The 22,464-nt window shown below is 45.1% G+C and overlaps 1 protein-coding gene across 1 annotated transcript in view; it reads right to left on the bottom strand.

Moving 5' to 3' along the window:
* Positions 1-1,554: 1,554 nt before the first annotated feature.
* Positions 1,555-22,464, bottom strand: part of NR1I2 (nuclear receptor subfamily 1 group I member 2) — a 30,035-nt gene continuing 9,125 nt past the window's right edge. The window contains exons 2-9 of the mRNA XM_075197480.1: positions 15,977-16,249; positions 11,222-11,352; positions 10,664-10,845; positions 10,113-10,255; positions 9,782-9,927; positions 7,332-7,448; positions 6,846-6,954; positions 1,555-2,098 (exon numbers count right to left, since the gene is read on the bottom strand). Coding sequence (XP_075053581.1) covers positions 1,954-2,098; positions 6,846-6,954; positions 7,332-7,448; positions 9,782-9,927; positions 10,113-10,255; positions 10,664-10,845; positions 11,222-11,352; positions 15,977-16,164 — 1,161 coding nt within the window. The 5' untranslated portion in view covers positions 16,165-16,249 and the 3' untranslated portion in view covers positions 1,555-1,953. The remainder of the gene's footprint in view (positions 2,099-6,845; positions 6,955-7,331; positions 7,449-9,781; positions 9,928-10,112; positions 10,256-10,663; positions 10,846-11,221; positions 11,353-15,976; positions 16,250-22,464) is intronic.

Here is a 22,464-nt window from a genome sequence, read left to right as displayed (position 1 = left end):
GACATTAATATTCCTGAGATTTATCTCTATCTCGACCAGAACAACATGAACCTGATCCACAAGTCTCCCAGCGGGGACGGTGTTTCCCGTACTGGCAATGAGATCATCCAGTTACCGCCACCCCACACACATTCAATAATCACACTTGACAAAGGCAGCTCCGTACCCGGGAACTATATGAAACACTAAAGGGGGTCACAAAGGCGTAAACTGGAAGAAATCACATGAACCGTTTCACAGTAATCTGGGCGCAGTGGTGACTATCACGTGTGTAAGATACACGGTGCTCCACCTGTAACACGTCCGATGGACCATAACGTGTGTAAGAGCGCTGGAGATACACACACCTCATTGACTATATTCATCTGAAATACTAAAGATAAATATGAAATTAGTTTCCCTGCTGGTCCGACCAGTCTCCAGCCACCTGCAGCCTCCTGCTTCCACAACACAAGAACCGTGACGATGGAGATCCTTATCCTGAGATTGGGGCCTGGTAAATTGTACCCAAAATAACAATTGTGGGACGGGTTTCTGCCCCGTTATATACACAAACGCATTTCATCTGAAATGTCCTTTCTGATGAGCCAGCGCCGTTCTGGACGGGGTCCCGGAGGTTCAGAGAGTGTTATCCATTTACTGCTAAGAAAATGATCACTTACTAATCACTACTGATACATCCAACACAGATCAATACATTACACCCAGGGATAGTATCAGGGATGTGTTTCTAACGTAAATAATAACACATTTAGATCTTAACTTTAGTTGCTAGAAGAACATCAATAATTGCTAACTAAACTGTGACATTTATCTCTATATTCTGCAAAATGTGGGTAAAAAAAGAGAGTAAAAATAAATATGTTAATTTGGCAGAAAAATATTGTTGTTTTTTATCATACTGTGTATAGGATCAGCAGCAGTTTAAAGAATATTCCTCAGTGTTATTACCCCCTCTGCCCCCCTCCTCACCCACCGCTATGAGTTACCCTAATGTAAACAGACCGGCCTGTGCCGATGAGAGTACAATATTGGGACGGTGGTGAAGTCCAGGTAGATGTGTTTTAGGCACAAACTCTGTCCCATAGTCACGAAACTCCCTGATTGTCTGATATCCCTGATGTCCGGTGAGGTTACCATGTGGTGAGGACATGGAGATGACCGGTGATGTCCGGTGAGGTTACCATGTGGTGAGGACATGGAGATGTCCGGTGAGGTTACCATGTGGTGAGGACATGGAGATGACCGGTGATGTCCGGTGAGGTTACCATGTGGTGAGGACATGGAGATGTCCGGTGATGTCCGGTGAGGTTACCATGTGTTGAGGACATGGAGATGACCGGTGATGTCCGGTGAGGTTACCATGTGGTGAGGACATGGAGACGACCGGTGATGTCCGATGAGGTTACCATGTGGTGAGGACATGGAGACGACCGGTGATGTCCGGTGAGGTTACCATGTGGTGAGGACATGGAGATGTCCGGTGAGGTTACCATGTGGTGAGGACATGGAGACGACCGGTGATGTCCGGTGAGGTTACCATGTGGTGAGGACATGGAGATGTCCGGTGAGGTTACCATGTGGTGAGGACATGGAGATGACCGGTGATGTCCGGTGAGGTTACCATGTGGTGAGGACATGGAGACGACCGGTGAGAGAAAGATACTGTCTATTGTGATTCCCTGATATATGATTGTCCTGAGATAATTGCTCCCTGCCCTTTGTAGTAAGATCTTATGATGTAAGTAAATCAGAAATGGATCATCCATAAGTTCACATTCAACAAAAGATCCTGTTCCGGAAGCCGCCCTCGGAGGGAGGAGCGTCTAGTAACGGAGCGTCACGAGAGCAGAGACACCCACACTAGACTATACACTCCCGGATAGGCAGACACTTAGATGATGGGCTGATGGGAACACGTCCGAGCTGGGAGATGTTGTATAACATCCAGCGTCACTCGGACAGGCTGCTGAAGACCTCTCGCATGAGGGGGGTGTAATCCGGCTGAACGTCCCAGATTTGAAAGAGCTGCTTACTGTGCTCGTCGTTCATGCTGCGCAGCTCCGTCAGACATTCCATGATCTTTGGAAAAAGGATCCTGGAACAAGAAGTAAAACAAATATAAAAAAATAAATACAAACCAGAGACAGACAACATAGTACAGACAACATAGTATTCAACTAAACAAACATGTGGACCATATAGAAAAAAAAAATCGTGATACAGAGGGGGACAAGATCCACACAACCCAAATCCCCCCAACTCCCCCTTGTAAGTCCCAGCAGCAAACTACGCTCAGCACTATGGGAACTGCCCGGGGGCTTGATGTGGGGGGCAAACACTTCTGTCCCCAAAGGTTCACAAGCAGGTTTTTAGTTTTGCCCATTACTAGTACGTACATAAACATACATGGACAGAAGAAAGTACATCCTCTTCCAGATCTAGGTTGTCCTAACGTTTTATAAATCTGTTGTTTTCTGAATGAGTTTATTCAGCTTCTTATATAATATTTGAGGGGTTCTGCCCCACTCGTCCTCACACTACTGCTGCAGTTGATGGACGTCTGAGGGTATTAATCTGCGACATTCCACACGTAGCATCTCAACAGGGTTGAAGTCTGGACTTTGACAAAACCTTAGTTCTTTTCCTTTAAAGCCACTGAGATGTAGATTTACTGGTGTGTTGAGTAAGGTCATTGTTCTGTCGCATGATCCTCTGTCAACCAAGCTTCAGTTTTAGGACAGACGGCCTTATCTTATCGAATAATTGGGTATGCAAAGCAGATCATGGTGGAATCTAAGATTGCAAACCATCCATGACCTGTGGCTGCAAAACAAACCAAAACCATAACCTCTCCACCAGCTTGTTCACCAAACATGGGATTGTGCTGAGACCAAGCAACATCTGTTCTGTCCAGAGGACATTGTTCCAGAAGTCTTCATTCATTGGAACTTTGAACTCTGAGCAGTACTGAGAGGCTTTCTCCTTGCCAACCCTTGCCCTACCAAGACATACATGTTCAGTTTGTTTCGGACCATGAACTTTAACATCTACTGTATTTAGAGAGGACTGAAGATCTATGGATTTAACTGTTGGGTTCTTTGCGTTTTCTCGGAGAGTCATACGATTTGATCCATGGGTGAATGTGCGGAGAGGACTAATCCTGGGAAGCTTGGCTGTTGTCTTCCGTGTTCTCCATTTCCTCTTTCTAACTTTAGACTGAGAGACTTCAAATGGTTTGGAAATAATCGCCCCTTTCCAGACTAATGAGCAGCAACTGCCTCTCAAAACAATTACAGTTTCTGCTGGGCAGGGTGGTAACGCAATCTCAATGCTCCAGACCCCAGTGTCAAGGTCCTTCTGCTTAATAGAGGTGCACTCCAAGTAATGCACTAAGAACTCTCCAAACAACAAAGATAATGAGCAGGAAAGATAATGACCCTCCAGTGTCAGTAGGGGCTGACAAACGACCGGCCATATCAAGATCATTCGTTTTATGAGGAGATAAGAGGTTTAATCAATTGAGGAAAACAGCCTTGTCCATAAGATGAGAGTTCTAGGTCTAAGGAATAAATTCTATACATAGATAGAGAAGTGGATGCAGGATAGAAGATAAGTGGAGCATATTCACACTGGGCTTAGGTTATTAGAGGTGTATAATAAGAATCATTATTGGACCATACCGTGTAGGAGGAGTAAGGTGTCTATAGATGCAGAAGACACAACACTATGGAGAGTTTAGAGAATTTGAACAAATGGGAAAGTTCTTAAAAAATGGCAGCTAAAATGTAATGTAAATGAAAGTAAGATCGCACACCTAGGCTGTGGATCATGGTAGCAGCTTTGGTAATGGGATAGAATTGTGGAAAACGGAGATCACAAGATCTAGGAATATTAATTGATGGGAACCTAGATCTGAGCACTCAAGGCCAGGCAGCAGCTACTAATGCCAATACAATGTTGAGATGTAGAAAAACAGAGATCGCAGCACAGGATGCAAACCTAAAATGTGTCCGCTTTATAAAAGGTACTTGGCAGACTATACTGGGTACTATTTTGGGCAAGAATCTACTAACAGCCTTATTATTGAAATGGATGGATGGGGTTAGATATATATATATACAGACTGGGGAAATCGGACTTATTTACATAGCATAAACTGTGAAGAGGACAAGGTTCTAGGCACCAATAACGAAAATTTAGTCTGTCTGGAAATGTCAGTCAGCTCAAGAACTTCTAAAAATCCACCATGGGGTTCATTCTAGGAGGACACCCCTGCTCGGAATTACAGTATAGAATGAAGATTCTACGTTGAGCAAAGAAGCTCTTGTGCTGTTTCTCTTATCTACAGACCTTGGTGAGCCATCGTCGGCATGGGTTTGCCGGAGCACAAGAGGCAGAGACTTGGCAGGAAACCAGAAGATAAGGGCCACCACTCCAGTAATATGCAAAGCTGGTTGCCCTATTGGATACCCAGCACCCCACAATGTGGGAACCGGAGGGGATATAAGAAGCTTTGTCTGGGAACAGGAAGAGAGATTTGTCAGACAGGACTGGCTGGGGATTACAGTTTCTGCTGGACTCTTCAGGAGGAACTAGCTACAAGAAGAAACAAATAGCTGATGAATAACAACAATTATTGGTGCGTACCTGCCAAAAGCAGGGTGACATTGGGTGTGATCACTGTCTTGCCAGTAGTAGAAGGTGAACAGCGTTAAGAATCCACACTGTGCCCGTACAGGACAATTCAGTGGTTGTCGTGTAAAGTATGAGACGTCATTATTTGCTATTCACATAATTGCATTGTAAACTGTAAACCTTCATGAAAGTGTCAGCTCTTCGGTGAAAGTGTTACATAAACTTTAAGTATGCTTTACTGAGGTATCTGCCTGGTGTGAAAATACCTTCCCACTGTACTGGGGACGCAATTGACTTAAAACGTATTCCGGATGGTGCGAGAACCGTTGCCAGGTAAACTTCTCACCGATCAGGGCACGTACAGACAGTGGGTGTCCCAGTATTGGACAGAAGTCAGTGCAGAGCTTAGTCCAGTGAACTTTGGGTGGGGTAGAGTGGGACGTGGAGGGCACAGGGTGGGGTAGAGTGGGACGTGGAGGGCACAGGGTTGGGTAGAGTGGGACGTGGAGGGCACAGGGTGGGGTAGAGTGGAACGTGGAGGGCACAGGGTTTGGTAGAGTGGGACGTGGAGGGCACAGGGTTGGGTAGAGTGGGATGTGGAGGGCACAGGGTGGGGTAGAGTGGGACGTGGAGGGCACAGGGTTTGGTAGAGTGGGATGTGGAGGGCACAGGGTTGGGTAGAGTGGGATGTGGAGGGCACAGGGTGGGGTGGGGTAGAGTGGGATGTGGAGGGCACAGGGTTGGGTAGAGTGGGACGTGGAGGGCACAGGGTGGGGTAGAGAGGGACGTGGAGGGCACAGGGTGGGGTAGAGTGGAACGTGGAGGGCACAGGGTGGGGTAGAGTGGGACGTGGAGGGCACAGGGTGGGGTAGAGTGGGAAATGGAGGAATGGACAGGGCTGCTTGAGATCTACATATTTGAAAACTTGTGAAATATTCGATTAAACATTCTTTGTTTTCTAAATATATGAACAATTAATTCATTTTACTTTGTGACTTCGCATTTCTTAGTACATTTGAGATTTAAGAATAGACAGAGCATCTAGGAATAGTCCTCGAAGCTACCAAAGGTTTTAATGACTATAACTATTGAAGATAGTGAAGATGAAGAGCTAGAAATCATTTTTATATTCATTGCAAAGAGGGTGAAAATGTGGTAAAAAAAAATTACATTAACTCAATGGCCTCACGAAGAGTCGGACTTAAGCCCGTTTATTTTGTTTTGTGTAAAATACGTTTCTGTTCTGTGCACAATATCACACACACTCCTATAGTCCTGTGCACAATATCACACACACTCCTATAGTCCTGTGCACAATATCACACACACTCCTATAGTCCTGTGCACAATATCACACACACTCCTATAGTCCTGTGCAGACTCTGACACATCAGACACTTGTCACTTCTTGCAGTTAGAGAGGTAGTATGGCCGACAACACAAACCCCAACATGACGACACCGACGCGATCGTCCGTCAGACCGGTCATACCGACTGCTTGAAAGAGAGACTTGAAATAAATCCGATCTTGCCCTGTACAATGTGCTTTACAAAGACTGGTACATTGTGCAGCCGGCGCCTCTTTAGATTACCACTAAAACAGCATATACATACATAACTGTGTTTCCCTTCACAGTGACGTCATTGTAGCTGGCTGGGATCTTTATTGATCAGAATTCTTTCAAGTCTCTTTTTCAAGCAGTTGGTACGACCAATCTGTTGGGAATGACTGCGTCGGTGTCATGTCGGGGTACGTGCTGTCGGTGTTTAGATCGTCGCTTTAAAGACTACCACCGTGGGGGAGGAAAGGCCGGATGAGCGCAGCGTATGTATAATAAGGCCGTGTTTACGTAATCATGGCACAGTCAGAGGGGGAAGCGGAGGATTATCTTTTGCGGGTGCAATATACGTACTTATGATGATTATTACCCCCCCCCCCCCCCCCCTCCCCTCCCCTCCCCTCCGCTCAACCCGCCAAAAAATGCTCATAGCAGGAATTTCAGGCGAAGGAACAGCACAGGTCCCAGCACGGATGCTACTATAACAGGTGGAGCCCCCCTGACGTAACGTCACACAGTCCCAGCCTATTCAGCACAAGCGGGCACACAGAAACACATGGGCCCCCTCCCCTAGAAAAAACAGTCACTTTGATTGCAAGATCTGCTGGAAAAGGATCTCATTCCTCTAACACCCCATCACCAGATCACCTGCTTTCCGGAGAAGGCGGCCGATGACTTTCAATGTACGACATCAGGGTTAGCGCAAAGTGCTCCTGGATTTTATCAATGGTCTCATGATCACAGACACCGGGACGGTCTAAAATGCAGAAACATCAATTATAATTCACCATTTATAAACCACATCTGGAAATCCAGAAAGACAAATCTGTCTCTGGACACTAAATGACGGGTCTGAGCCTCCACATGATGATCTACATATACGCACATGAATGGATTACGTGTCCCCGACCACAGAAGACACAGACTAAAAGATGACAATATATTGTGATGAATGGCCCCATCCGAGGTTCCCCCCCCCCTTTCCGTGGGTGCAGTTTGCAAATACAATGAATGAAAAAAATCTTAGGGGTCTGTAAGATAAGATCTACACAACCATCAGTGTATCTTCTGCAGACCCCTCAGCCTCTTACTACTCCCAAAACCTCCCCTTTTGGAGACTAAGCCGGAAGGTACCTGCTGAGAAGAGGGATACAGCCTGCATGAGCGCGTACTCCTCACTCCGCAGGTTCAACTTCTTCAGCATACAATGAAATCGAATCAACGGCTCCAGAAACAGGTTACGAAATCCAGCTGAAAAAACAGAAAAGAGGTCACTCAGTAGGGGAGTAACTGAGCAAGCAGAAAGTGTGCAAGCAAGCGAGCGATTGAGCGAGCAATATGTCTTCCAGTAAGTGAATGAGCAAAATGTGTGCCAGTGAGCGAGCGACCGAGCAATATGTGTGTCAGTAAGCTAGTGATTAAGCAGAAGGAGAGTCAGTAAGAGGAGAGGGAGTGATTCACATGCAATCCAGTAAGAAGAGAGAATAGAATGTACAGTCATGGCCCAAAACTTTGACAATGACACAGGTATTGGTTTTCACACAGTTTGCTGCTTCAATGTTTTTAGACCTTTTTGTCAGATGTTACTAGGGTATACTGAAGTAACATTACAAGCATTTCATAAGTGTCAAAGGCTTTTATTGACATTTACATTAAGTTTATGCAAGGAGTCAATATTTGCAGTGTTGACCCTGCTTCTTGAAGACTTCTGCAATTTGCCCTGGCAGCTGTCAATCAACTTCTGGGCCACATAATGACTGGTGGCCGCCCATTCTTGTCTAATCAATGCTTGGAGTTTGTCAGAATTTGTGGGTTTTTGTTTGTCCACCCGTCTCTCGAGGATTCACCACAAGTTCTCAATGGGATTAAGGTCTGGGGAGTTTTCTGGATCATGGACCCAAAAATTTGATGTTTTGATCCCCGAGTCACTTTTGCCTTATGACAAGGTGCTCCCTCATGCTGGAGAAGGCATTGTACATCACCAAACTGTTCTTGGATGGTTGGGAGAAGTCGCTCTTGGAGGATGTTTTGGTACCATTCTTTATTCATGGCTGTGTTCTTAGGCAAAATTGTGAGTGAGCCCACTCCCTTGGCTGAGAAGCAACCTCACATATGAACAGTCTCAGGATGCTTTACTGTTGGCATGACACAGGACTGATGGTAGCGCTCACCTTTCCTTCTCCGGACAAGTGTTTATCCAGATGCCCCAAACAATCTGAAATGGGATTCTTCACAGAAAAATTACTTTACCCCAGTCCTCAGCAGTCCAATCCCTGTACCTTTTGCAGAATATAAGTCTGGCCCTGGTGGTTTTCCTGAAGAGAAGTGGCTACTTTGCTGGCCTTCTTGGCACCAGGCCATCCTCCAAAAGTCCTCACCATACTGTGCGTGCAGATACACTCACACCTGCCTGCTATTATTCCTGAGCAAGCTTTGCACTGGTGGTGCCCTGATCCCGCAGCTGAATCAACTTTCGGAGACAGTCCTGAAGCTTGCTGGACATTCTTGGACGCCCTGAAGCCTTCTTCACAACTATTGAATCTCTCTACTTGAAGTTCTTGATGATCCGATAAATGCTTACTAACAGCAATATCCTTGCCTGTGAAGCCCTTTTTGTGCAAAGCAATGATGACTGCACGTGTTTCCTTGCAGGTAACCATGGTTAACAGAGGAACAACAATGATTTCAAGCACCACCCTCCTTTTAAAGCTTCCAGTCTGTTATTCTAACTCAATCAGAATGACAAGTGATCTCCAGCCTTGTCCTCGTCAACACTCTCACATGTGTTAACGAGAGAATCACTGACCTGATGGCAGCTGGTCCTATTGTGGCAGGGCTGAAATCTTGTGGAAATGTTGTTTTGGGGATAAAGTTCATTGTCATGGCAAAGAGGGACTTTGCAATTCATCTGATCACTCTTCATGACATTCTGGAGTATATGCAAATTGCCATCATAAAAACTGAGGCAGCAGACTTTGTGAAAAATAATATTTGTGTCATTCTCAAAACTTTTGGCCATGACTGTATGCCGATAAGTGAGTGAGTGATTATAATGCTAATCGGTAAAAGAACATAGTGTATTGTAGAATATGGGCTGATAATAGAGTAGGATGAGTGAATGATAAGAATACACGTTGGTAAGAAAGGTAATGATTAGAGAGTACAGGGAGTGATATGAATGTAAGTAACTGGAAAGTGAGGACCCCAGATCCCACGTGTTAGGATGCGTCTTGTGAGACAGCGGATTATAGTTATGTGATATTAGTATGACATTATCCTGACACAGGTATTACAGCTGAATAAGTGAGCATACTCCTCCTCCTGACATATGTTTTCTTCTAAACTTATTGGTTACTATCAAGAATTATACTATTTTCCATGGTAATTTGACCACTAGGGGGCAGGTTACATATCGCCTAAGGCTAAGCTGATGAAATAATAAGGCTGCCCCAACTCTCAGTTCTAAACAGAGATGAGGACAATCATTTGATCTAACTATTGACATAACATTCTGGTGATTATTTACCCATCAAGAGAGTATAAACTGACATCTATGAATGTGTATTTTGTGTGCTCGGACTCACCCATGGCCACATCATCAATATTATAGGTGATATCCCCACATGCCCACGTCCCCGTCTCGCTGTCAAACACAGTGTTGAATCGGATCAGCGAGAGCTCCAGCGCGCAGCCTTTCAACAAAGCGATCTGGTCCTGGATGTCCAGGTCCCTGATACAAGAGACAGAGGTTACACACAGACAAATACTCGACCAATCCCCAGCCTGGAGCCACGGAGAAAATGTTTGTCAGGGCTCTAATTACAGGGATCACACGGACAGGGGGCCTCGAGGAAGTTCAAAGTACTGTGGAGAAAAATAATGTACAATAATATACAGAGGACGAGATCGCTGTACCTAAAATAAGGAATAATTTTGGCAAAGTTGATGACGCCTTTGATTATGTAGGTGTGGAGGTCCGATATGTGAGGTAACATCAAGTAGGCGTCAGCGGTGGTCTGCTGGGTCAGGTCTGCTGGGTCACAATGTCGTCGGACTGGCTGGGAATAGAGAATTATAATCACAGTAAGTTATGAGGGCTATAGAGCAATGATTCACCTCTGCTTCCTGTATCCATACAATACATTCTGTATCCATAACATGCTATCTGCAATATACAACCCACTATCAATTGTGATTATGGTAAATATTAGATGCCGGCGGCCACCCAATGATACAAGCACCTTGTGCAAACCTCAAACACCGGACAAGACCAAGCAGATCACCATTCCAGCGACACTAGAATCAGCCACTCATACTCAGGCAGTAGCTGCACTTGTCACACGCACACTTCCTCGGGGTAAGTGTCTGCCCTAACTCCACTAAACTAAGAGTCGTCAGACACCTGCCCGCAGCCTCCTCTCTCTCCGCAACCTCAGGACCCTCTCCTCCCTCTCTTACGCTGGTACCCGAAAGTTCGTGAAGAACGTGAAGTTGTAGTCAAAGGTCTTTTTGTGCGCTTCATGCAGATGCTCCACCAGCGTCTTCTGCTCCTCCGTCAGGCTGGAAACGGGATGGAAGGTCGGTAATTGGGCCAATTTCTGCTTCTTAAGCGACCGTCGGAGATTCACGGCCTCGTCAGTCATGACCACTGCAAGCAGAACACAGACGGTAAATGACGTCCTAACCTAGAGACCGTTCCAAGTCACTAAAATACCCGAACGTGGTCTACAAGAAGGGTCACGACACCTGGCCGAGAGAGAAGCTAAACCTACAAAATGCTATTATGTTCTACCAATCCCACATCTGCTCCGCCATTAACAGGAGCAAGAATCTGACGGCTACGTAGGTCTACAGAAGGCATTAGATCTACAGGTCGGCTTCATAAAATGATGACCAATGAGAACTGACATATATCTATGTACACATATATATATATATACACATACTCATTCCTGGTGGATAAGGATCCAGAGGATCTAACTCTCAGGGGTCAGTGAGAACCCCGATCTTCTATCAGAACTCACGCTCTCGTTTCATCCCGAAGTCCAGGCATTTCTTCAGCCTGCAGGCCTGGCAGTGCCGGCGGTTGTTCTTGTTGACAACGCAAGAGTTCTGGAAGGGGCAGCTGAGCCGCAGGTTCCGCTTAACAGCGCGCCTGGAAAACAACGAGATCACATGACCTGGCGGACATAGCGGGAATGAACAGCCTGAAGCATCAAAACAAACACATGCACGCACGCACACACGCACACATGAATGCACGAACGCGTACACACACGCACACACAATGATTTTCTGAGGTCCTCAAACCCCCGCTCTGGCACAATAATTCCACCTCACCTAGATCCCACTTCCATGGCCAGCTCTGCAGGCTTCTATACATTAAGTTGCTGCCACATGATTGGCTGACTAAATATTTGCATTAACAATCAGTTGTATAGCTGTACCTAGGAAAGTGGCCACCGACTACTTATATTACAATATGTATATATATTATATATATTTTACAGTGCTGGAAAATAGATATTTTGTAGGAAATTATTGCTCAGTAACGTGAAGTATTTTCCATGACAACGTTCCACTAACTGTTCTACCTGAATACAGCAGATTTTCCCCTTCAGAGAAGATTAAACCAGAAGAACTGAAAGGTCAGATATGACCATAAACATTAATATAAAAAACAGACAATGCCCAGAGCAGAATGATACTGACCTATTATAGTAATCATTTACTATCACCAGACTAGCGAGAGAGACCTGGTGGGATCTGTCACTAAACCCGTCCTGACAGTGTCCTATAGAAAGTGCCCACGGCCAATATTACCACAGAAATATATATATATATATATATATATATATATATATATACACACACACACACACACAAGTTAACCCGTGCATGATACTCATGCATTCTAGTCAAATCAAGCTACTTAAGGTCTTAAAAAGGTTCTTGTCATGCATTTGGGCCTAGCCCAGGCCTCCTCAGGGGAAGAGCGTTACTTCCCGACGCAAGCGCCCTTTTTTAACGTGGTTTTGTCCACATGTCACCACCTCATCATTTCTCTCCATCACCTCATCCTTCATTAAGCTACTTAAGGTGTTAAAAACTCCCCACTGTCACCCCCGACAACCACCAACCACTCCCAACTGTAATTTCTCCTTCAAGAAATATATAGGTCAGTGTATAACTCTGCCCAGCAGGTGGCGCTGCAGCTTGTTTTTTTTTTTCCACACACGCCACTAGGCATTTATATAGTAGATATATATACACACACACACACACACATATATATATATATATATATATATATATACACACACACATGGGGCGTTCCCACTGCGCTGCTGAGATGCATCATACTGTATTTTACATGGATTGGGAGTGGTGGAGGTTAGGAATCTGTTCTATATATGTTGAGGGCTGCAGCAATATGTAGTTACTGTTTGGTATTAGTACAAGCCAACCTGCGGTTCTCCAGTTGTTGAACAACTACAACCCCCAGCATGCTTTGCCAGTAGACAACCAGCTAATAGCTGGCAAGGCATGCTGGGACTTGTAGTTTCACAACACTTGTGCAGGCCCAGTCAACCTACGGCTCTCCTGGTATAGATTTGTCTACACTACGAGGTGCAATATCTGTACAGCTCCAAATCATTACACAGCACAACTTCTGCTGAGACACTTGTAGGACTCCCAGAACTGCGAATAAGAAAATCAGGACATCTATCTGAGGGACATGACAGTTCTACTCCCACCGGCTGTAGAAGATACCGGAGAATTTTTTTCTGTAGTGGTGTCTTGTCCCAGACGCAGGTGAAGATTGAATTCTGAGTTCCGGAACAGCCATGGCCTAATAAATGGATTATATTCCATAATTACATCAACGGTCTGACTGCGGGGACATCGCACAGGAAGAATAAGGTCATTCGGTCAGTTTTCCTCACGTGCGTTTGACATTGGAGGGCAGTCATGTTGTGGGCTGAACGAATATCCAGGTTACAATCCTGTCGCCAATCCCAAGAGGGCTGACAGGAATACGGTTGGAGTCTGCGCAGAAACGGACCTCACGCAATGATCGCAGCTGAACATAAGGGACACCTACGGCCGCCTACATCTAGGAGAGCAGAACGGGGGGGGGGGGGGGGGGCGGAACGGGGGAGGGGAGGAGCGGATTAATGTAGGCCACGGACAGCTGGGCCGTGCCGAGGGCGTTCTGACACAGATGTGGCCGATCCAAGTCCTGGTTGAAGCCGTATCATTTGTACCAGCTACAGAGCAGGTGTTAGTGCCGACTGATAGTGATGACTGACACGGCAGAGTCTGTGTATTAAGAACTGCATGTATGTGCGCCGCTAGATAGCACAGAACATGTATGCAAGGAAGACAGACTAACACAGTGTATGTACAGAACGCATTAAGAAGATTACGCTTTATATATTTCATGTTAAATTATTGACTAGCAACCTCCGTCCTTGTTTGGGGCCCTGGAAGCCGGACCTCGGCCATCCAAGTGGAGAGTTCTCACCCGCTGCTGGTGACAACAAGGCTTTTATGTTGACAGCTGCTGAACATGACTACAAGCTCCCGTCCTCCATACAGGTTAATTGAAGTAGGTCATTATTTCTGATGCACAAAGGCAACGGAGAGCAGTTTGCTTAGCAACGCCACAGAGATCGCTGCCAGTACGTATCCCTCCTCCAACATAGCTAGAAGTATCTTCATTACTTGTTACTGCAAGCTGAGGGGGGGTCACAAACTATGGGCATCTTCATAACCCTGGTTACACTACAGCCCTCGGATAGATGGAAATATAGATTTCATCTCCTGTGATGAATTGTGAGGAGACTGCGACACGAGGAGACCCCCCCCCCCCCCGTCGCATTACACCTCCAATATGTTATAATTACCACCAGATGGTTCTATCAGAGCGACCACAATCCTACGCTTTATATAATATGTAAATACTTGTTGTGTTTGGTACATCGGCATCCGTTCAATTCTAGGACAAGAGAGAAACAAAATCCAGGGACGGTCGGTTTTAGGACAAGATATTTACTTTGGAAAAAGGAGAGAAAATTGAAGACATCAAAACACCTCCGTTAACTGGTTATTGGTTCACTATGGGAGCAAACGCAGAAATATAAATATGATTTAAATAGTTTATTGGTAGAAAGATATCTGCGTGTCAATGTATTATATCACAGACTTTAGTAATCCAATTTCCTCTAATTAGACAATTACTATTAGTGCTGATTTATTTTGTATTCTCTAGATATTTACAACGGCACCGACACAGATTCACGGCCAATATACCCAAGTATACACAGTAATACTCCTTTTATGGACTTCTGGGTAAGAGCAAGTACACAGTGACCGATCAGTTACTGATTAGCCCCTTGGGCAGTCACACCAGACCCGATCTGCCCATCTGCCCCCACGGAGCTGCTTCAACCCCTCTCTAACGTTTTCTATTGTTTCCCACGATACAGACACTAATCCAGTTAGTCGGGGTCAGGACAGGTGCAGAGTTTGAGGACTGGAACAATGAAAGAAAAGTCAGGTTGATTTTTAAGCAGTTCTCTGGGGATAAATGTGGAAAAGACATTACACCTCATATCATAAGCAATCTGCCCACTGGGCAATCAGACAAGAGCCAGGACCTCCAGGCAGAAGAGGAGCCCCCCGTAGCCCCCTAAACCCCGTGAGCACAAAACAAGAGGTAGTTACGGTCCCTGGATACTTCTGGAGTTTCACCCATGGGACTAAGTCTTCAGCTCACCCAAAAAGGTATATTTACTAAACTGTGGGTTTCAAATAGTGGAGGTGTTGCCTAGAGCAACCAATCAGATTCTAGCTGTCAATTATTTAGTACATTCTACAAAATGAAAGCTAGAATCTGATTGGTCGCTATAGGCAACATCTCTACTTTTTGAAACCCACAGTTTAGTAAATATACCCCAGGGTCTGGGGTCGCACCATCTACCCCAGATCTTTGGGGGATAAAGGATCAGCTGCACCCTTTATCCGTAGAAAAAGTAAAGTGATAAAAATAAATGAACTAAGATCAGGTAAGATTTATATGCTATAGACAGAAACAATAAAAAAACATTTTGGGAGAGTTTGAAGCAGCTACCGCGGGACAACTAAGGAGATAACAATTGTCTGGAGGCCCCGTGGACCAATCACTAGCTCAACATATCACCATGTAAAGGCTGTTACCCAGAAGCCACCACTCCAGGATAGTTTAGGCATCTAGACTTTCAGCACCAGGATCTGTTCAGTCTTCACAGTTAACCGGTGTATATAACCAGTGTATCTAACCAGTGTATCTAACCAGTGGATCTAACCAGTGGATCTAACCAGTGGATCTAACCAGTGTATCTAACCAGTGTATCTAGCCAGTGTATATAAACAGTGTATATAACCAGTGTATATAACCAGTGTATCTAACCTGTGTATATAACCAGTGTATATAACCAGTGTATATAACCAGTGTATCTAACCAGTGTATCTAACCACTGTATCTAACCAGTGTATATAACCAGTGTATATAACCAGTGTATATAACCAGTGTATCTAACCACTGTATCTAACCACTGTATATAACCAGTGTATCTAACCACTGTATCTAACCACTGTATATAACCAGTGTATATAACCAGTGTATATAACCAGTGTATATAACCAGTGTATATAACCTGTGTATATAACCAGTGTATATAACCAGTGTATATAACCAGTGTATCTAACCACTGTATCTAACCAGTGTATCTTACCTGAAGAAGCCTTTGCAGCCTTCACAGGTCATGACATTGAAATGATACCCAGTAGCTCGGTCACCACACACACGGCAGATCTTGGGCTCGCCATCGTCTTCATCATCCACTGTTCCACCGCTGTTCGAGGTATCTTCGTCCTCCTCCTCTTCTTCCTCCAGTACGAAAGTTTGCAGGACCTTGGACATAGCTTAGTCACGAAGGCCTGAGACCTGGGGACAGCCACTGCTCGTACCGGCAGACCAGCTCCGTGAGCCGTCGCACAATCTGGAACTACAGGAAATAATGACAAAGTATTAACAAACGTTGCGGCTGTCGGACAGTCAGCACTTCTCCAGACTGCTCTTTACAAGCAGTTTTGAGGCCATAAAGCCAAATCTATATTATGGAGCAGGAATGCCAATCCATTTTTATATTGTGACTTTGCCATCACTACCTCATGTAATAAGAATTGCACAGTGTACTTGCCCTTACAGTAAAGAACCCTTCCTATGCTCGTCACCTATTCTATGGTTCTTTGTATGAAAATCTTTGTTAGACAAGTTTATGTATTGATCCTGAATATAATTAGATCATCTTTTAGGTGCCTGTTATGTAAATAAATAAAAATAGTGAATCTAACCTCCTCTAATAATGTTACCCTTCCATTCACTTTATTAGTGAGGTTAACCACTTCCGGACCCTCTCAAGTTCTCCTACAGTCTTCTTAGAGATTCTAGTTATCACTTATTTATTACATTCTAGACAATAATGGTTAGAATCTTAATGGTTGCTATAGGCAACATCTCCACTTTTCAAACCCGCAGCTTGATACATTTCCCCCCTGCTGTCACTTGCAGCATCTGACTAGTGGTCCCATCATTATCAAAACTTCTGGGGAACATCACATTCAGTCAGAAAATCAACCAGGTCTGAGCACTCGTCTGACTCTGAGTAATCCGCACACAGTACCCAGGTGATCAGGTTATGATCTTATAACAATAAGAAGATATCTCAGCTCTTATTGCAGATATGTCATATTGTATTGGGAGAAATATTCCTATGTCGTCATTCAACCTGGACCTCCAAAAGATGGGGGGCCGCCACCAGGGCAGCCAGAGCCCCTAGAATCTGGGGCCACCAAGACAGCCAGAGCCCCTAGAAGCTGGGGCCACCACCAGGGCAGCCAGAGCACCTAGAAGCTGGGGGCCACCAAGACAGCCAGAGCCCCTAGAAGCTGGGGCCACCACCAGGGCAGCCAGAGCCCCCTAGAAGCTGGGGGCCACCAAGACAGCCAGAGCCCCTAGAAGCTGGGGCCACCACCAGGGCAGCCAGAGCCCCCTAGAAGCTGGAAGCCGCCACCAAGACAGCCAGAGCCCCCTAGAAGCTGGGGCCACCAAGACAGCCAGAGCCCCTAGAAACTGGGGCCACCACCAGGGCAGCCAGAGCCCCCTAGAAGCTGGAAGCCGCCACCAAGACAGCCAGAGCCCCCTAGAAGCTGGGGCCACCAAGACAGCCAGAGCCCCTAGAAACTGGGGCCACCACCAGGGCAGCCAGAGCCCCCTAGAAGCTGGAAGCCGCCACCAGGGCAGCCAGAGGTCCTAGAAGCTGGAAGCCGCCACCAGGGCAACCAGAGCCCCCTAGAAGTTGGGGGCCGCCTCCAGGGCAGCCTGGGACATCAGACACTACAGAATGTTCCCATGTAGCTAAGGGAAGCTGCGCTCAATCCTGCGTGACGCCAATCCATTTGCCACTTACCGCTACCGTGTTTCCCAAACTGACTCCCATGGCAGCTGGGACTACCCCCCTTTTACCAAACCTCCTCACTGCCAGATAGCAGTCCCCCGTCTTTGCTGGGAGGGGGTCTTGACCTAAGAGAGGTCATCAAAATGAACTGAACAGTCTGTGGAACAAAGCATCTGTGTGCCATAATCCCATCAGTCCACAATTCGGATTTATAGTTTTGCACCTGGGGGTCAGAATGTGGATTCACTCCGGTAAACAGTCACTGGTAATTAAGGCAATTAAGGTAATTTAGGCAATTAAACGCCCTTATAGTACAAAATAATTAAACTAGTGCACGTGTCCCCACTGATTGCCATATACAGTATAACCTCGTCCAGACATATACAATGGGATTAGGTGAACGTGTGTACGCCAGGAACGTACTATACAACCAGTGAGAGGCCCATATTAGAGACTTCTGAGCCTTGTGCTGTCCAAGAATAGTGTCATTCTGTGACTGATAGGACATAAATATATCTACAGTGATTCCGGATGTCACATTCCTGGAAGTTGTGGCTGAACCTGTCTCATCAAGTCTGGGAATCCTGCCGGGAACTGTGATCTACTTTACTGATTAAGTTCATTATTGCGTCATAAATACCTGTCAGCAGCAGTCTCCTCCCACTAATTTACATACTGGACCCATATCCTCCTGTTCACAGATATATATCTACTGCGGAGAGGTTAATTATACACCTCTAGGACTGAAGCCAGTGTGTGTGTGTGTGTGTGTGTGTGTGTGTGTGTGTGTTTGTGTGTGTGTGTGGTGTGTGGTGTGTGGTGTGTGCTGTGTGTGCTGTGTGTGTGTGTGGTGTGTGTGTGTGTGGTGTGTGGTGTGTGTGTGTGTGTGTGTGGTGTGTGTGTGTGTGTGGTGTGTGTGGTGTGTGTGGTGTGTGCTGTGTGGTGTGTGCTGTGTGGTGTGTGGTGTGTGGTGTGTGTGTGTGTGTGGTGTGTGTGTGTGTGTGGTGTGTGTGGTGTGTGTGGTGTGTGTGGTGTGTGTGGTGTGTGTGGTGTGTGTGTGGTGTGTGTGGTGTGTGCTGTGTGGTGTGTGTGGTGTGTGGTGTGTGTGTGTGTATGTGTGTGTGTGTGTGTAGGGGGGGGGGGGGTAACAGATCTACATTGTCACATTGCTGATGAAGCCCCACTGAAGTGTGAAATACCAGCAACATAGCTCAGGGTCGGATAACAAACACTGTATAATACTACACCACATGCTCTAATGCTCAACTGACTCCAACATCTCTCCAAAGAAGCAGGATCAGCTCTAGGTAAAGTTCTGCCCACATAACACAACACACTGCTGCAATATCCCTGTATGCTCAGAGTTAGCTTCCAGACTGCTGCCATCCTACGAGGAGAGCAACGTCCCCCCACAGAACACTGCACCCGCAGGAGATTGTGTTGGTCACACACACGTACACACACATGTACACACACACGTACACACACACACACGTGTACATGATTAGTCTTATTCTTTATTTATTAAGCAGCGACTTACTACGTAGCGCTGTACATTGAGGGGATCATTATACAAATAACATACAGTGACATGAAACAAGGTAAGGATGTTCCTGTCCACATGAGCTTACAATCTAAGAGGTGTGGGGGACACAGGGAGAAACTCTGCACTATTTGGAATTATTTCTGCACAAGGAAACAGCCAGGTTTCCTAGTGTCCGTATTTCACTCACAAATATATTATCAAACTTATAAAACTCTCCTTAGTGCAATTGATACTTTGCTAGAATTTAGGACCAGCATAACCAGGTTAAAAGCATTATAAATTCATTCGTATGTATATTTCAGATATAGATAATAGCAGATCAATGTCTGCAAATCATCCTAATGGTTGAAAACTAACATTTAAAGTGTCAGCTCTTTTGCATCACTAAAGGAGCACTAAGCAACAAGATGAATTTCCAATGTAGCCATATTGGACAAAGGTGAATGCTCTGCACTCGGGCAAACGGCTCGATCAATGGGCCCGTCACGGAGGCGTGCAGGCTACCACACACACCAGTAGTCCATTACCAACATACATGAACACAGCACATACTGATACTGGTACATATCAGCCAGTATAACAATATTTGTCTCCTGTCCATTGCAGTGAACATATAGATGTGAGAGCCCAGAATACTGAACAGATACATGTAATATACCGGATATGAGCGGAGAGGGGTCTCATGCAAGTTGCACTAGAACTAGGGGCATTTCAGGGAGCATCCCTCAAGCAGGTGAGGGAGCAAAGACTCAATATTACATTAATTCTTACAAATGACAGAATATCTGATGTAAATGTGGGTGAGAGCCTAGGATCCAGTGACTAGTAAGCAGTCTGGTTTAGTATAAAGACAGAGACCGACTCGTACCACAAAAATACAAAGGTGCTAGATTTTAGGAACGCTGACTTTGTAGAGATGGAATAACTTGAAAGGATGCAGGAAAGGTGGGAAAAATAGAAAGTGCAATACTTAAAGCAACAGACCTTTGTATCAAAAGGGTTAGGAAATGTACAACCACAAGGAGACCAGTGTGGTTAGTATAAGTAGTAACAAGTATTGTGAAACATAAACAAATGGCCTTTAGGAAATATAAGCAGACTCAGAATAATGCAGACAATGAGCTGTATCTTGTTATACAGAAGGAGACTAAGAAGGTGATCAGATATGTAAAGGCACAAGCTGAAGAGAATATGGCCCAGTCAGTAGGTAAAGGGGGCAAAATGTTTATTAGGTATATACGTGAAAGGAGAAAAACAAAAGGAGGAATAATAGGACTAAAGACAGAGAGTGATGGTCTTGTTGAGGAGACAAGGTGATAACAGATCATCTTACTAATTACCTTTGCTCAGCTTTCACTACAGATAGAGCCGGGAAGGGGCCACAGATAAGTTACAAGTATACTGATAAACATGAGATAGATACAAGAACATTTACAGAGGAGAAGGTCCTAACAGAGCTCTCAGAACTGAGAGTGGATAAATCAATGGGGCCAGATGGGATCTATCCAAGGATACTAAAAGAGCTTAAAGGGGATCTGGTAACACCATTAACAGAATTATTCAACCAGTCACTAGATACAGGAGTAATCCCAGAGGACCGGAGAAGAGTGAATGTAGTCCCACTGCACAAAGTGGAAGCAAGGAAGAGGCAACTACAGACCAGTGAGTCTTACATCAGTAGTAGGAAATTGGTGGAAACACTGTTATAAGAAAGAGTTGTAGAGTATCTCAAATCCAGTAACTTACAGGATCCCAAACAGCAGGATCTACTGGGGGATATCAGGTCAAATAAATCTTATTGACTTTTTAGACTGGGTGACTAAAGTAATAGATCAAGGGGGGCCGTAGATGTGGCTTATCTGGACTTTAGTAATGCTGGGTACACAATACAGAAATTCTCTAGATGTGATATCTTTAACGATTTTAACAAGGACAGAAGAAAAGAAAAAAAGCCCCGATCAGCAGTCGATTCCTGTGTACGCACTAAACACGTGTTACATGATTTACCCTCAGATTTGTGCTCTTCATCTGTTATAACCATTGGCTGAAAAGATGGTGACTCTGCACAGTCCTTAGAGATCTATGGACACTGCCGGTCCTGAGCGCGTACACACTGCGGGACTGGAACGTCATCGTACCATCGTTGAACAAGATTTTTAGTCTGCTTTACAAATCAAATGAAATGATAGAATGTTCTCCCCGTGTTTGCGTGGGTTTCCTCCGGGTGCTCCGGTTTCCTCCCACACTCCAAAAACATACTGGTAGGTTAATTGGCTGCTAATAAATTCACCCTAGTCTGTGTGTGTGTGTTAGGGAATTTAGACTGTAAGCTCCAATGGGGCAGGGACTGATGTGAGTTCTCTGTACAGCCCTGCGGAATTAGTGGCGCTATATAAATAAATGGTGATGATACAATGAGCTTTCTAACAATAATCATTCATCGTTGTAGAGTACACACTAATGTGATATTGGACCGAGCAGATGTTTATCCTGTGATTGGCCAGATAATCGGCTGGAAACCCTGCAGTGTGTACCCAGTATAAAGCATTTGACTGACACTGTCCCACATCGCAGACTATTAAATAAACTTAAAAGCTTGGGGTTGAATTAACAGATGGATGAATGGATAAGATCTTGGTTGGAGGATAGATAACAGAGAGTTATAGTAAATGGAGAACACTCACAGGAGGGATAGGTTACCAGTGGAGAACCCCAAGGACCTGTACTTGGACCAGTGCTTTTTAATATCTTTATTGGAGATATTGCAAATGGTATTGAAGGGAAAGTATATATTACTGCAGATGACACAAAGATATGTAACAGGGTAGACACACCAGGAGGGGTAAAACAAGTGATTGATGATCTAGGTAGACTAGAGGAATAGTCAGGAGAGGGACAACTACAGTTTAATGCCAAAAAATGCAAAATCATGCACCTGGGTCTCAAAAGCCCAAAGGCTAAATACAGTATTAATGGAACTATAATGGAAACTACTGAGGAGGAAAGGGATCTAGGAGTCACTATTTCATGTGACATAAAGTCAGGTAAGTAATGTAACAAAGCAATGAGGAAGGTAAATCAGATGCTGGTTGTATAGGGAGAGGAATCAGTAGCAGAAAGAAAGAAGTAATAATACCACTGTATAGGTCATTGGTACGGCCTCATCTAGAATACTGTGTTCAGTTCTGGAGGCCGTATCTCCAGAAGGATATAAACA

This window comes from Mixophyes fleayi, chromosome 2 (genome assembly GCF_038048845.1).
Source record: "Mixophyes fleayi isolate aMixFle1 chromosome 2, aMixFle1.hap1, whole genome shotgun sequence".
Lineage (NCBI taxonomy): Eukaryota > Metazoa > Chordata > Amphibia > Anura > Limnodynastidae > Mixophyes > Mixophyes fleayi.
Note: the sequence above shows the minus strand (reverse complement) of the source record. Positions and strands in the feature narration are given on the sequence as shown.